The following is a 15,661-nucleotide window of genomic DNA, read 5'->3' as shown; positions in this document are numbered from 1 at the left end:
GGGATGGTTATAAGGGACCAGTTTGAAATTGGCCTTGGCTCTCTCTGGCCCAATACCAACGCTCATCAAAGACACCATGACAGCCTGTGGCATCTTCATTTCAAACACAAACCATGAATGGATGTCGTTACATATTGATTCCACTGGCCTTGAGAAGAGGGCGAGGGCACAGCCCCATCCTGCATGTGGTTGGTCTCTCTAACACCCTTTCCACTTCTCCAAATTGGTAGTTTGGATGAGACCCCACTCTGCTACTGGAGAGGGACTTGACTGTTTTAAGCCAATCGACTTCATTTCTTCCCCTGCGTGTCCTGACGAGCTGTCTAGCAGAGGAGTAAGCCAATCAGCACGCGGGGCATTTGCTTGGTCATAGCGAATTCTAATTCGGTCAGCAGGGACCCCCCACCACTGGCGCAGAGCCTGTGTGAGAGACCTCTTGCCCTGGGCGCTGTTGGCAGCCATCCTTGACCAGGAGAGAAGAAATGGGTCTGGCACGGCACAGAGCTGATGCTTGCCCTGTGCCTGGACTCTCATGACCAGTGAGACCTTTTTATTGCTTAGGCCAGTGTAAGGCTGTTTTTTTACTACTGCAAGCCAAAGCATTCTCACCGATGCGCCGGCTTTGTAAATCCTATAATAACCGACAGGTAAGTGCTAGGTGCACTTCAAAGGCATCCTTCACTTCCGCCACTATCATCCCAGAGCAGCAAAAACAACTTCGAGGCCAGTTTAGTCCGTGCTGAATTAAAAAAAAAATTTTAAAGATTTTATTTATTATTTATTTATTTATTTTAGGAAGAGCGAGAGAGTGTGCAGGAACCAGCACCAGCAAGGGGAGGGGCGGAAGGGGAGGGAGAGGGAGGAGGAAAGACTCTCAAGCAGAGCAAGTAGCGCACAGGGTCCCAGGCAGGGCGCGACCCCATGAAGCTGAGAGCAAGACCTGAGCTGAAACCAAGAGTCAGAGGCTTAACTGACTGAGCCACAGGCACTCCCGAATTTAATTATTTTTTAAAAAAATATTTTATTTATTTATTTGACAGAGAGATCACAAGTAGGCAGAGAGGCAGGCAGAGAGAGAGGAAGAGAAGCAGGCTCCCTGCCGAGCAGAGAGCCCAATGCGGGGCTTGATCCCAGGACCCTCCGATCATGACCTGAGCTGAAGGCAGAGGCTTTAACACACTGAGCCACCCAGGCGCCCCTGAATTTAATTATTTTTAGGGAGACGCTCCAGATTTAAGCCCCCTGAACTCACCAAGAGACCTTGGGTGAGTAATTTCCTCATGCTGCGCTGTTGTCACCATCTTTACAGAAAGCGGGAAGTTTGCAGGATGACCTTGGGAGCCATTCCTGTTAGGAAAGCACAGTATCAGTGCTGTTTGGCTGTGTCGTGTCCTCATGGTTTCTGGGCCCTCCCCCAGAGCCAGATTAGCAGATCTGGGTGGGAGCTTGGCATCAGACTTAGCTTCATCTCAGAACTCCTTCTGACACCTTTTCATTCTTCCTTCTGCTGGGGTGAATGTTTGTAAGGTAGGGCTGCCCTCCCCCATCTGGGAACTTGTATTCTTGCAAGAAAGATCCACCGTGTTACTCTTCAACCCTTGTGTAATGGACAGAATGGTCAACTCTTCCGGGTGCCAAGGAAAAGCTTTTTTCTCCCCATGGCCTGGTGTATTCCCCTTTTCCCCCTGGTTGCCAGGAAGCTCAGAGGTATACTAACAGTTTCACTGAGGTGAGTATCTCAGTAACCATCTCTTCCTTGGGTCCTACCACAGTCATCTCTCCCAATACTCAGTGTTGTTGAGAGGCTTGTTGAGAGGTGGTGTCTAGGTACCTAGTACCTAGTACCTAGTACCCTAGTATTTAACTAGGTACCTCATATCTAGCAAGCACACAGGAAATAGGAGCTATTACCATGTCTTATGTTTTCTGGTCTTCTACTTTATTTGTAACCATCTGGTACATGTCTTGGTTTTTATTAAAGATTTACTTATTTATTTGAGAGATGGGGCAAGAGAAAGAAAGAGAGAACAAGCAGGGAGAGGGGCAAGAGAGAATCTTATGCAGACTCCCTGCTGAACACAGAGCCCAGAGCCTGAGGCAGGGCTTTGATCCCAGGACCCTGAATCATGACCTGAGCCGAAAACAAGAGCCGGCCGCTCAACCAACTGAGCCATCCAGCCACCCCGGTTTCATTGTACGTGCTGCCTCGCATACATTTTGGGAGTAGGCAATGAGAAGCAATAAAGAAATGTGACTTGGCATTCTCTGCCCCTTATTTCCTCCCCAGTCACTCCCATCTTCCCCTTAGGAAACCAAGTCAGAAGCAGCTGGAGAGGATGGATTTTTATTTCTTCTTAAAAAAAAATAAATAAAATGAATACACAGGCTTGAATTTCCTTCCCTCTCTTAGTCTCCCCTTAACAAGAAGCAAACACTGTGAAAGTCCTTAAGAGAGAAAGGCAGAGAGTGGGCTGCAGGGACCAGGCCGGCAGGGGCAGCGGCTTGCCACACGAGGCCTGGCGGCCAGCGCAGCCTGTCCAGCCCCGGCTGCTGTGGAGGTGAGACGTCTTCCGTGGGGGATGGGCGCTTCCAGGCTCTCCCCGGACCCTCATAGCTCGGTTTTCACCTTGTGCATCAGATCCTTTTGGTCGATCTTGTCCAGGTCCTGGTACCAGCGGTTGTAGGCCAGCAGGGCCACGTTCTTGGCAGCCACGGCCATCACCTCCACCGAGCTGGCCGCCCACTCCAGGGCATTGAGGTGGAAGAGCTGGTCGTGGAGGGCGAAGCGCGGGAGGGTGCCGGGGGAACCATACACGGGGTGGGCCCGCCACTCGGCAGTCTGCACCGAGTAGTAGGAGCGGAAGAGGGTCTTCAGCTGGGACCGGAGGAGGGGCTTGGGGGACTGGACTCGCCAGACAGCGGCCTCCTGGGGCTGCTTCCGCCGGAAGTTGGCCGAGATGTTTACAGGACAGATGTTGTCCAGGGCGCAGAAGAAGTTGGGGAAATCTGTGGTGAGGATGCTGGCGAAGGGGAAGAGCTTGGGGTCGGGGAAACCGAAGTAGGAAGAGTTGAGGTAGCCGTGGACCAAGGAGACCACGGTGGGCTGGAAAGAGCCCTGGGCGGCATTGATGGGCGGGTCGAAGCCTTCAAAGGTGATGGAGCTGCTGCTGTTGTCCAGGTGCAGGGGCGTGGCGATGACCACTATGTCATAGAAGTCGGACCCATTGCCCACCTCGTTCTCGTACTCCACATAGTACAAGGGTTTCCCTTCTGGAAGGAGAGATAATAGAGCACAAAAGTCAATTTACTTCTTGCCCACTACCCACTGATGTCCACCTGGGGCCCAGCGCTGAGGGTATGAGGCTTTAGGTGTAGCAGGGCCCTCCGGATGCTGGGTCCTGGGCTTTCCCCACTGGTGTGGCTGCAGAGGAAGCACTGGACTGGGAGTCAGGAGTCTGGAGCTTTTGCTCTAGCTCTGCAGCTGAGTGGCTGGAGGGACTGGGGCAAGGCTGAGGCTCAAAGTCAAATGAATGGGGCTGGCTGGAGTCTCAGCCTTCTGGCTCTGACATTAAAATCAGGACGACAGTGCCCTCTGGTGTCATTTGGCAGTGCTGGAACTTCCCACCGGGTTTTTGGAACCACTTGGCACCCTTTCACAGACCAGGGTTTAGGGACAGGCTGGTGGAAGTGCCCCTGGTCTAGGAAACAGGGTGGCCGTGCACCCTGCTCTGCTCACTCACCCGTATTCTGTAGGGTCACAGAGGTCACTGTGGCGTGGATCACGTTGGCCTTGGTGAGCTTCAGCAGGCCGGAGCAGACCAGCTTGTTACCTCCTTCCACAGACCACAGGCTGCCCTGCGCCCCAGCTAGTGACATGGCTCCTGGGAGGGGGGGAGTGGCCAGTGGGTTCTCAGAATCACTGGGCTGTGAGGCTGCAGAGTCCAGCACCATCCTACCTGCTGGACCTCCCCCGTCAGGCCAAGAATCCCCCAACACGGGCATGGAGAGACAACACATGCACAAGTACAGCAAAATTCACAAGGCTATCAACTGAAAACACGCTCAGTGCCGGGACCATGTATAAAAGATCACAGAGGGTAAGATTCTGTTTGTACAGACTGCCCAGAAGAGGCAAATCCCTGGAAGCAGAGTGGATTTGTGGTTGCCCAGGGCTAGAAGGTGGGGGGTTGTCAGGGAGGTGATGGCTACAGGTATGCGGGATTCTGGAGGCATTGAGAATACTCTAAAATTGATTGTGAAAATGGATGCACAACTCAAATTCACTTTACATCGGTGAATTGGGGGCACCTGGCTGGCTCAGTCAGTGGAAGGTGTGACTTTTGATCTCAGGGTTGTAAGTTCGAGCCCTGCGCTGGGTTGTTGGATATAGGGATTACTTAAAGATAAAATCTTTAAAAATACCAATGGGACAATTGTGTGGTATATGAATTGTATCTTCAAGGATACACACAAGCTACTGGAAGAGTGAGCAGGAGAGCCTCGCTGAGGGGACACCTGGTGGGATCTCATGGCTGGGAGGGAGCCAGCCACGCCAGCAGCAAGAGGGATAGCATCCTGGACACTAGGGAGATGCTTGTCAAATATATACCTTTTCGTTCATTTATTCAACAAAAATGGGCTGAGTGCCTCCACGGGTCCAGGCCCTGTAGTAAGGGTTGGGGGTACGTCAGTGAGCAAAGGAGACAGAGCTTCTTGCCCTTGGGAAGCTGACATTCTAGGGGGAAGAGATGAAAGAAGTAAATGATGCCGCCAGGTAGGGGGACTGGCACTGCAGGGGGTGGGGGGAGGTGTCCATGGGATTGAAAACTGGGTGATGGGACAGCGTCAATGAAAAGGAACCTCTGGGGGCGCCTGGGTGGCTCAGGGGGTTGAGCCTCTGCCTTTGGCTCAGGTCATGATCCCAGGGTCCTGGGATGGAGTCCTGCATCGGGCTCTCTGCTTGGCAGGGAGCCTGATTCCTCCTCTCTCTCTGTCTGCCTCTCTGCCTACTTGTGATTTCTGTCTGTCAAATAAATAAATAATCTTTAAAAAAAAAAAAAAAAGAAAGAAAGAAAGAAAAGGAACATCTGCACAAAGACATTTTAGGGAATAAGAGTTTACCATGACTGTGTCTCAGGGAAGAATGTTCCGGGTGGAGAGATGGCTGCCCAGAAGCCCCAAGGTAGGAGCGCATCTGGAATGCAGGGGACATGCAAAGGGGTCCAGAGTGGCTGGACTGGGGTGAGGGAGCAGGGAGGTGGTGGAGCCTGGGCCACGGAGGCCTTGCAGGCCACTGGAAGGACTCTTGGCTTTTATTTGAAGGCAAGTGGGAGTCCTTACAGACCTTACAACATAGGTCAACCTAGGTCTGACCTGATGTGTCTTTGTTTCAAAAGGCTCAACCAGCTTATGTGTTAAGAATAGCCTGCAGGGGGGGCACCTGGGTGGCTCAGTGGATTAAAGCCTCTGCCTTCGGCTCAGGTCATGATCCCAGAGTCCTGGGATCGAGCCCCACATCAGACTCTCTGCTCAGCAGGGAGACTGCTTCCCTTCCTCTCTCTCTGCCTACTTGTGATCTCTCTCTCTCTGTCAAATAAATAAATAAAATCTTAAAAAAAGAAAAAAAAAAAGAAAAAAAGAATAGCCTGCAGGGAGGGGCTCCTGGGCTGCTTTCGGCTCAAGTCATGATCCCAGGGTCCTGGGATCGAGCCCCGCATCGGGCTCTCTGCTCAGCAGGGAGCCTGCTTTCCTTCCTCTCTCTCTGCCTGCCTCTCTGCCTACTTGTGATCTCTGTCTGTCAAATAAATTAAAAAAAAAAAAAAAAAAAGAATAGCCTGCAGGGGGAAGGGGACGGGGGTGGGGGTGGAAGGGGGGCCTGGCAGGAGACTTGCAGTAATCTGAGTGAGGGATGCTGAGCTTGGACCAGGGAGGAAGCAGTGCTGGGAAGTGGTCAGATTCTGGCTCTAAGTGGAAGGCAAAGCAGATTCCTTTCATTCCCTTTTTTGTTTCCTTTCCTTCCTCTCCTCTTTCTTTCTTTCTTTCCCTCCCTTCCTTCCTCCCTCCTATCTCTCCTTCCTTCCTTCAAGGATGAGATATGATATGTGATGGATATCAGAGAAGGCACCAGTCCGGGTTTTGGCTGGAGCAACGGAAAGGAGCTGTGGAAGACTCTCAGAGAGGCGGGCTTGAGGGGAAGGTCAAGAGCTCAGGTTTGGCCACCTTGAGTGCCCACCAGGCCCACCAGTGGAGATGTAAGGGTAGCACTGGACATGTGAGTCTGCAGTCCTGAAGGGAGGTCTGGGCTGGAAGGCGTGCTTAGGAGTCGGTGGGTGGAAGTGTGAGTAGTTGAGACACGGACCAAGGACTGAGCTTGCACTTTCCCCGTTAGGAGGCGGGGAGGAGAGAAGGCCCCGGCCTGCGCTGGAGGGTGGCAGGTTATGTACATGCCCGCTGGCCCCAGCAGGCCAGGTCCTGAAACCAGCCCCAGCAGGAGCGGTGGAAACACACTGGAACTAAGATCTGAGCTTTGCTTCCAACATCTGAGAAATGGGGTGAACATCATTTCCTGGCAGCCTGGAGGTCCGATGCCAGAATCAAAGAGGGTTGAGGTAGGAATGTGCTTAGACAGCTGTACTGAGCCTGGTGGGTGTGGGGTTGTCACTGGCCGGGGGTGGGGGGTGGGGGTGGCAGCCCATCCTGGGTGCTGTGGGCCAGGGAAGGGCAGCAGGCAGGCCGAGGGCAGAGGCTCACCGGCGAAGGCGGGCATTGATGCAGACTGGCCATAGCTGGCCCGCAGGACAGCGGAGACAACATCGTCGATAAAGCGCTGAGTGACGCCCACTTGGAGCAGGGACTCCGCCACGGAGCGCTGGGTCATGTTGACGAAGGCAGACTCCCCCAGTGAGTAGAGCAGCTCCTCCACGCCCGAGAAAGCGTAACCATGGGCCTGGTACTTGTAGATCCTGGAAGACACGCAGAGCTGGAGCCCGTGTGCTGGCTGACCAGCCAGTCCTGGCTCCCAGCACCTGGGCGGCCCAGCAGGGCTCCGCCCTGCCTCTCCATGAGGAGGGTGAGAGAGGAGGCTGGGTTTCTTGGCCTGTCTGCTGACGCTGGTGGGCCTCCCCCAGCTATAGGGACAGCGTAGGGGGCAGGGCAAACTGTCTGGAGCCCCACTAGACCTGGTTTCCCCACGGCGCGGCTAAAGGACAACTATGTTGTCTGAACTGCCCCGCCTGAGGGCACAGTCCTCTTCTCTCCCACGGGGGACTGCCAGGCAGTGGGCCACAGCCCACCCCCACTGTCACATGGCTTGCTTCAGCAGTGTGCACTCTGTGCTGAATTCTAGGGACACGTTGGACCCGGTGGGACTGGCCTTACACCAGTGCTGTGCTAGCCCAGCCTGGCCTCCCTCCCAGCCTCATCGGACAGGGCTCCCACACACCCCAGCGAGCTCCCGTCTCGCCCCTCCGCAGCAGCCCCAGTCTCAGGGACTGACCCGCTGATCTTTGAAATGCTGCCTCTACCTGGGCTGCTTTGTCAACGTGCTGAGTCTGGTCATAACGGGACAATCAGATAGAGTTCCTCTCCATGAAAGAAAATCAGCATCGTAGGTTTGGGTAAAATGGACAAGGGGGAAAGATGTCAGAAGGGTAAGGACATTACGTCTGGGGGATTCCTGGAAAGTAAAAGATAGGGATGCCATGAAGGGCATAGGTGTGGAGGTGGGAAGGGTGGCGAAGCACCAGGACCCAGCAAGGAGGCCGGGAGGCCATCCTGAATGTCTGCCTCTGGGCCAGGAAGCAAGGAGGACCCTCAGGGGAGAGCTGGCGTGCCAGGTGGCGAGTGGGTGAATGGTGAGAAGCAGACAGAGTGACATCAGACCACTTGTCCTCATCATATGAAGGAGTGGGGGAAGAGGCCAGAGCCCAAGGAGGAGGGAAGTGGTAAAAAAGGAGTTTGTTCTACATGGGAAAACCGGGGGTCAGTTGGGCTTAGAAGGGCACAGCCTGAGGCTGTAAGAGGCCTCTAGATGTGCTTCATTTGGCTTATTCCTAAGATGAATTGGTTGCATATACTGAAAAACCAGGAGATTTCACACATCACTCTAGATTTCTAGCGTCTTCTAGAAAATCGAAAGACCTAGCCACAGGAGGTCGGCATTCCCACAGGGCAGAGTGCTAGCCACCCCCTTCAGACAGGGCCCTGCTCTTCGGGGCAGCCCACTGCCCACTCTCCTCTCCCACCAGCTGCCTCCGCTTCCGCACACCCCAGGGGTGTCCTTGTAGGCGGTGGCGTTTGCAAGCCCCGCCCGGCGTACCTCATGAACTTCTCCATGACCTCCTCCACCCACATCTGCAGCCGCAGGAAGCTGATGCCGTAGTGCCACCAGAGGCGGAAGAGGTTCAGCAGGTACCAGTCCGTCTCCTCCAGCACGAAGTGCTCCCCGCTGAAGATGGCGCTCCTGCCCACCACCTCTCGCCGGTGCCTCAGGCCTGAGGGGACAGGCAGGAGCCCCTCAGGTCCCTCTCAGAGCGCCCCCCTCCCCCAGGAGATCTAGCAGTGACTGAGGGTCCTCCTGAAGGATGCAAATGGATTGGCTCCATTAAAGGGAAGAGCCAGCCACTATGGTCTGCTCCTCTGTGCTGCTTGTTTGGAATAGTCAACAGATGCCCTGGGCAGGCTAGTTGATAAAGACGTGAGATTTAAAGTAATGTACCAGTTTACAGTGGTGTTTTTGAACAGGGATGCACTCAGCCACGAGTGCGGGGAATTCGGCTGTCATCCTGGAATGGCCAGGGACTGACTGCTGGCTCTTGGATGGCAAGCCCCGGCACCAAGACCGCCTGGGCAGAGTCCCAGCTCTTTGCAACCGTCCACACGCGACAGCCTACAGAGCACCGGGACTTCAGCATCTCGCTTCATCCTCTCTCAGCCTGGGAAGAGGCAGAACAGGTGACAGCAGCCCCCAGTTGAAAATGTAGAAACCGAGGCTTAGCTTCTAGGACCTGCCCCAAGTCATAGGCTTCTGTTTCTTCCCCCCATTCCTGTCCCTGAGCCACCAAGTTCCCCATCACGGAGGCCACATTCCTTCGGCATCCTTCCAGAGAGATTTTCTGCCAACACTCCTAAGGATGGGTATAGCCAGGAGTCACTCCTCCTCCGCCCCCACATACTATCTGCAGCTCTGCATCCTACTGACACACTGTGTCTCTGCGAGTGCTCTACACTAAGCCTGAAGGACTTCCCCAGTCTGGCTGCTGTGCACTTAAACAGTATTCACTCTCAGATCCCAGTGGGGGGGCAGGTGGGATGTTTTCAACCTTCTGCTACCTCCGGCAACGCTGCGATGAGTAACTGTGTGTTTGCCACTTAGCTCTCTTTAGTACACCTGGTCGCTTCCGAGAAGCAGAGCTTGTGTGTCAAACAGGACCGGTGTCTGTGGTTTCGCTAGGTGCTGCTGGGGTTGAATCAGGCTTACTCCTCGGCAGCGGGGCCGCAGCAAAGGTGTAGACACCCTCTGAGCCTTCCTTTCCTCAGGAGACCTAACACCTGCCTCACAGGAGGGTGGCTGGGTAGGGAGGACGGAATGCCCACATCCCACCTGGAAGGATTCCAGGTACCTGGCAAGCCATAGCACATGGAAGACATTATAATTATGGCTACCGAGAGGCAGCAAGTCAAAAGGGAAAGAAACTGGCTTGGGTTCTAATCCCCGCTCTGCAACTAACTCACTGTGTAACCTCAGGCAAGTTCCTTCCCCTCTCTGGTCTCAGATGCTCCATCTGTAAAACGAGGAGATGGGGCTACATGACCCTCTGGCCCTGACCTCCAGGGCCATCTGGGAGAAGCCCAGTGGTTGCCACCAGCCCTGGGCAAGACACGGGGCGGGGGGGTGGAGAGGACCTTGGCGCAACATACTCACCCAGCTGCTTGACGAAGTCCTGCATGTGCAGGCTCAGGGAGTGGAAGGAGGCGGCCCCGCTCTCGTAGTGCTGCTTATTGACGGAGATGGTGGCCAGGCGGCCACCCACAGTCCCCTTCTCAAACACGTCGATCTGCACCCGGGGCCCAAAGTGTTGCTGGAGGAAATGGGCTACGGCGGAGCCCCCGATTCCGGCCCCAACCACGGCTGTCAGCAGGCCAGGGAGGCAGAGAGGGGAGAGACAGCGCAGGGGGTGGTAAGGCCGCAGGTCCCACACTGACCACCCCCTGGGAGGCGGTTCCCAGGCCCCTGCATTTCATCTACTTATCACCTCTCAAAAAGGAAATCTGCAGGCTGGTTTTTTAGTAAAGCTATTTGCAGAGAGCAAAGGACAACCTGAAAATTGTCACCTACTGTAACGCTCATTTTATAATGAAAAAGACACGTTAGCAGGAAAGAATGTCAACATTCTGGATGATCATGTAAAGAGAATACATTTAGTTTTATACAAACTCACTACATTGTCCCTATTTTTATTTCATTCTGAATTGGTGAAGACCTGGTCACTGCAGGTACTGTTAGGCAAGATCAGTGTTTGGAAATGACTCCTTAATCCAGGGGTCAGCAAGCTATAGCCTGCGGGCCAATTCTAGGCCACAGTTCTACTGGGACACAGCCGCCCTCTTTCTGGAGCCTGCTTATGGCTGCTTTCACACTAGGGCGGCAGAGGAGTACTTGCTGCAGAGACCCTATAGCCTGCAAAGCCTGAGGTGTTTACTCTCTGGCCCTTTACTGAAGAAGTCCACCAACCCTTGGTCTAGGGCAACCTACCACCTGACACTTTAATCACTTCTACATTTGCTGTTTGCCAAGACTGGAATGCACCCTGGGACGGGCCGCTAACTACTGTGCAGGGCACCCTATGCCGGTTTGGACTCTTGTTCCAAAGTTTCAGCTTTGATGTCTTCGGGGATCTCATCATCTACTGTCTTTACTGTGCCTCCTGCTTTCCTGCTATTTGCAAACTTGGTTCATAAGCCATGGGTGCTCTCATCCAAGTCACTGGTAAAATGTTTCACTGGCAATGTGGGCTCTGTAGGTTACGAGGCACCACTGTTCAGACAGCCTAATCTAGATACTCATAATAGCACTGTGCCAAGACAGCAAGGCAGCTAGGAAGCTACTGAACTGGACAGCCACACCTCCCACACTTTGAGACCCAGCCTTCCTCCCATCTAGCAGTCTGTCTAAATAAAAAAGGAGGTAAATTTGGCGTTGATTTTTCCTTCCCAGACCCCTGTTAGACCCATGACAGACCGCCTAGGTCCTGTCAAGAAGGCAAAAACACAAAGGTCTTTTTGATCTGGCCTCCATTTACTTGGGCACTCCCTGCCCCACTCCCCATCCCTCCCCCTTCTTGTTTGCATCAACTTCTTTGGCTGTGGAGCCCATGACTTTGCTCTCACACTTGTGCCTTGGCCTACGTTGCTTTTTTGGGAACGCTGTCGCCTTTTGCCTTGCTGCTTCTAGGGCCGCCTCTAGGGCCGCCATGTGCAATTAGAGTTTTGCTTGCCTCACTCACCTAAGACAAGTCAGGTGTCACTCCCACATATTCCTCCAGCACACGCTCCTTCCCCAGGACCTTATTCTTGCACACTATCCTTCACTGGTCCATTTAAGGACTGAGAGCACCTCCCTAAGCCCCCCAGACCCTAGCAGGCAGTAAAGCTAAGTATTTGTTGCATCTTGGGGGGGGGGAGAAACAAACCCACTTCCTCCTTTTCAGTGTTTACAAAGCCATTTCTAAGAGTGCCCTTAACCTTTTTCAACCAGTGCGCTCCCTTCCTGTCTGTGACAGAGCCCCAAGTTATCCGTTTTTCAGAGGAACTAATATCATGAGGCCTCGAAGCTGCGCACAGGGCTCTGGGGAAGCAGAAAAGCTCACATCATTGAGAAGCAGCACATTCAATGCCCACAAACCAACGCCCACTCCCTGGTCCATGATAAGATGTGCTAGGGCCCAAGAGAATCAAGCTTGGCTTTTATCCTCCTGAGCTCAGGCAGGGAGTGGGCAGACAGACTCGAGCACTGCAAGCTATGACAACGTGTGACCCCTGTGACAACAGGGTTCCGGGGAATCCTGAGGAGGAAGCAACGTATTGTGCATGAGCACGTGGAGACACAGGCCTCGCAGGGGAAGTAATGTCTGACCAGGGCCCTGGAGGACGATCGGCTTTGCCTGGCAGCAGAAGCACATTCTCCCTGGAGAACAGCACGAGCAAGGTGGTGTGTGGAACTGTGGGGGTGGGGGTAAAGAGTCCAATGTCACACAAGAGGTATTCAGATTTGACCCTGCAGCAGTCTGGGGGTGAAGCCATCCTCACAGGAAAGCTCCACAATCTTGTGTGTAGAATCCAAACCACCAAGATGAGGACAATCAGAAAAGCTACCAAGCATCTTGGCATTGCCAAGTGTCCTGCCCTGGGTGACCGCTGGGCCAGGTAGGCAGGGACGAGGCAGGCAACCAGCCATGTACTGCTGGGAGGAGGCCCTGCCCCTTCCCAGGGGCCAGTGTGAAATGTCATGCCTTGTTGCCCATTTTTGGGGAGATGAAGGGAGTGCCCTGCCCCTCCAGACACAGCGTGCCTAACTTCCCCATCCTTCGGAGCCAAAATCCACCTTCTCCCTGAGGTCTTCTCTGTCTGCTCTAGCTCTCAGGATTCTCTCTCCCCTGAAAACCCTAGACTCTCAGTCCCAAACTGATTTCTGGCAGGCTCATCTGTCTTAACCCTTTATGGCCTGAACTGCAGTTTTGTAATCCAAAGAAGCCTTAGCACTGTACTAGCCCAATAAGTCTGTGGTGCTTTCAAGGGACACGCTCCCCTGCCAAAAAGGGGGCAGAGAGGGCAGCTTAGTGGAGTGGAGACTCTGTCCCCCGACACCAGAAGACTAGCATCTCTGCCTGTGGGAATTTTATATGTGAGGGACTGGAATATCTTTAAGAGCCCTGTCGAGTTAAAATTGACAATTGTTAATAGAAAGAGCAAACAAATATGGAGCTCTAGTCAATGAGATGCAGGAAGAAGTATTTAGCAAATGTCCTGATGCCTGCAGTTTATTTTGAAATGCATTAAGATGTAAGTTGAATTCATGGAGGGAGGGGAAGATAGTTATGTAATAATGCAAGTACAGGAGCAGTTTGCTAAGGGCAGAATCTAGGTGGTGAGCACACAGTTGACCACTGTATATCCAGTTCTTTCAACTCTGCTGTACATCTGAAAATTTTCAAAATAAAATATTTTAATAAAACCCAAGATGACTGCTGTTAAAAGTTCTCCACTGTCATTCAGCAAATTGATCTCCAGCAGACCTTCCTGGGTTCTCTCTCCTATTCTCCCTGAGGTTTTGGCTTAGATGTTCCTTCTAGGAAGCCCTCCAGAGCCTCTCGGAGCCTGGAAGATGGACGAAGTGCTCTTTCCATCGGGGTACCTTCTCAGCCTTACCACTGACTTCCCTGTATTGTGCAGTCTCGCCTCCAGACAGGAACTACGGAGCACTGTGCCTGCTTCACAGACGGCCCTCAATAAACCTTTATGAATGACATCACCCAGTCCCGGGCCTCTCTGTCATCCATCGGGGCACCTGGCAAAGAGCCAGGTCCACCGTAGGTGCTCAATGCTCCCGGCCCTTCTGGTGAGATCAGTGGCCAGTCTGGTCCCAAGCCTCTTTTCCGCCCCAGGCAGCCGTAGCCACATGCCCATGCCGGATCAGCGCCTTGCCTCCCACCGGTCCCCTTCCTCTCCCAGTCTCAGACCCTTGCCTCTTCTCCAGCCCGTTCCTCTCCCGAGGACCCCTCCCTCGCCCAGCTTCCTTCCCCTTCCCCCACCCGGTAGCTGCCGGCTACGATCCCTTTTCCCTCACAGCCCTCCCCCGCGCAGCCCCCCACCCCGTCCTTCCCGCACCGATTTTGCTGGGCCGGGCGTCTCCGCCTGTGGCGGCGGCGGCCAGGATCGCGGCCAGCGCGGCGAGGAGCCGGGCAGCGCGGGCCATGGCGGGCGGCGATCTGGGCTGCACGCCGGCGCTCGGTGCTGGCGGGTTGGCGCTGGGCTCGCCGCCCCGCCCCGCCCCGGCGCCCCACTGGCTGTTCCGCCTTCAGCCCGGTGGGCCACCGCCTCTCATTGGTCGAGCCGCTGTCTCTCTCCAGCACGAGGCGCTCATTAGCTGCATCCCTCTCGGGAAGGCTCCGTCAGTAGCGGCTTCTCCGTCCCGCCTCCAGGACGCGGGTTCTCCATTGGCTGGCTCGTCCTGCCCCCCCGCGCAGGTGTGCGCGCTCCGGGTGCTCAGCATCAGGACCAGGGCCGCGCTGAGGGGAGATCGACCGGAGAGGCGGGCGACCTCGGTCCCAGTCCAACCCCTGCGGGTTCTAGCTCTCTAACGGGCCGTCTCCGTGTCTGCTTCGGTTTCCCTTCTCTCCCGCTCCCGTTCTGGGTGGTTTTGACAATCACGTGAGATCAGAGACTTGATACCGTCTGGCAGGATCTGCAAGCGCAGCGAATTGCTGACCAAGCGTGTGCAGGAGTGGGGGCGAGGCGCTCCCCTGCGAGCGCGTGGAAGCAAGGCCAGATGCTTTCGAGACTGCTGTCACCCACGTGTACTTGCAGGTTCTACATGCACTTTGTGTCTCTGCCTTCTACTTAACCAAAAGAGAAGGGTTTCATCCAGTCTCTTCTCTGGGGAAGGAAAGGTAGGAAGGGAGGAGTAAGCTCCCATTTTCACCCTCAGAAAAGAAGAGCCGCTCAGTGTGGTTAGTTCATTACACGGCGAAGGACAGATTCCTCTGGCAGAAAATAAAGCTGGGGATGAGCTTCAGGATAAGTAAGGAAAACCCATATTTAATTTGGCCAGATGATGGCTAAGAGAAGAAACTGAAAGGATTCAGACGCTAGTAAAAGAGCATGTAGCTGAGATTCCAAGTCAGCTCTCTGAGTCACAGAAGGGCCAAGCTGGTTGCTAGTAAAGTAGTAGACAAACATGCATTTCTTATGATCTTAAAAAATAATCTTTTTGGTAATGTTTATGTCAGAATGTAAAGCTCCTTAAGTTCATTCCCTTGACTCAAGATAATTCCTTAAATTTTTTCTTATATAAGCATTCATCAGTTACTTTGTGCCAAGTTCTCTTATGCGCTGACTTAATCTGATTCTTGTAGCTTTTTGAAGGGTAAATTGTATTAACTCTAAAATTCCTCCTTTTCTCCCACCAAACAAAAGGCCTTACATATTTATTACTGAACCAACCTACTGGTGCAGAAGCATAGGAACAGAGAAAAATCATTTTCCCAATAAAACATGTCTATCGTTCAGGTAGTGGTGATGTTGACACTAGGAGACCAGGAGTGAAGCTGGGTGACTCTATCAGTTACCTATTGCTTCATAACAAACTACCCCAAAACTTAGTGGCTACCAGTAACAATCATTTACTTTGCCCATAAATCTGGGCTTTGGGCACGGCTCTGTGAGATCAGCTCATTTCTGTTCCATATGGTGTCAGATGGGGGCTGTTACACTAGGGGCTGGAGGATCCAATTTCTAAATTACTCGAGATGGCTGGCAAGATGGTATTGGCTATCAGTTGAAATCTCAGCTAGGGCCTAGTTCCACTCCACAGGCTGTTTCAGTTTGCTGTCAATTGAAGGCTGAGTTGTTGTAAGTGTGAGCATCCAGAGATAGGATAGTTTGG

General features: G+C 53.6%; 1 protein-coding gene across 1 annotated transcript; it reads right to left on the bottom strand.

The window, feature by feature from the left end:
• Positions 1-2,328: 2,328 nt before the first annotated feature.
• Positions 2,329-14,037, bottom strand: PCYOX1L (prenylcysteine oxidase 1 like). Its single transcript, XM_047731073.1, has 6 exons — positions 13,885-14,037; positions 9,923-10,129; positions 8,318-8,492; positions 6,751-6,962; positions 3,741-3,881; positions 2,329-3,270 (listed from the first exon to the last, which is right to left on the bottom strand). Exons 1-6 carry the CDS (start codon positions 13,970-13,972, stop codon positions 2,609-2,611), a joined length of 1,485 nt encoding a protein of 494 aa, XP_047587029.1. The 5' UTR covers positions 13,973-14,037; the 3' UTR covers positions 2,329-2,608.
• Between the last annotated feature and the right edge of the window lie 1,624 nt (positions 14,038-15,661).

The sequence above is a fragment of the Lutra lutra genome, chromosome 5 (assembly GCF_902655055.1).
Source record: "Lutra lutra chromosome 5, mLutLut1.2, whole genome shotgun sequence".
Classification (NCBI taxonomy): Eukaryota; Metazoa; Chordata; class Mammalia; order Carnivora; family Mustelidae; genus Lutra; species Lutra lutra.
The sequence above is the reverse complement of the archived record's forward strand: the minus strand, read 5'-3'. Positions and strand labels throughout refer to the sequence as shown.

Coding starts and splice junctions, on each gene's coding strand:
- PCYOX1L (XM_047731073.1), bottom strand. CDS start 13,972: ATGGCCCGCGCTGCCCGGCTCCTCGCCGCGCTGGCCGCGATCCTGGCC. Junction 10,130..13,884: donor CGCCCGGCCCAGCAAAATCG/GTGCGGGAAGGA, acceptor GCCTGCTGACAG/CCGTGGTTGGGGCCGGAATC. Junction 3,882..6,750: donor ATCAATGCCCGCCTTCGCCG/GTGAGCCTCTGC, acceptor CCCCCCTCCCAG/GAGCCATGTCACTAGCTGGG.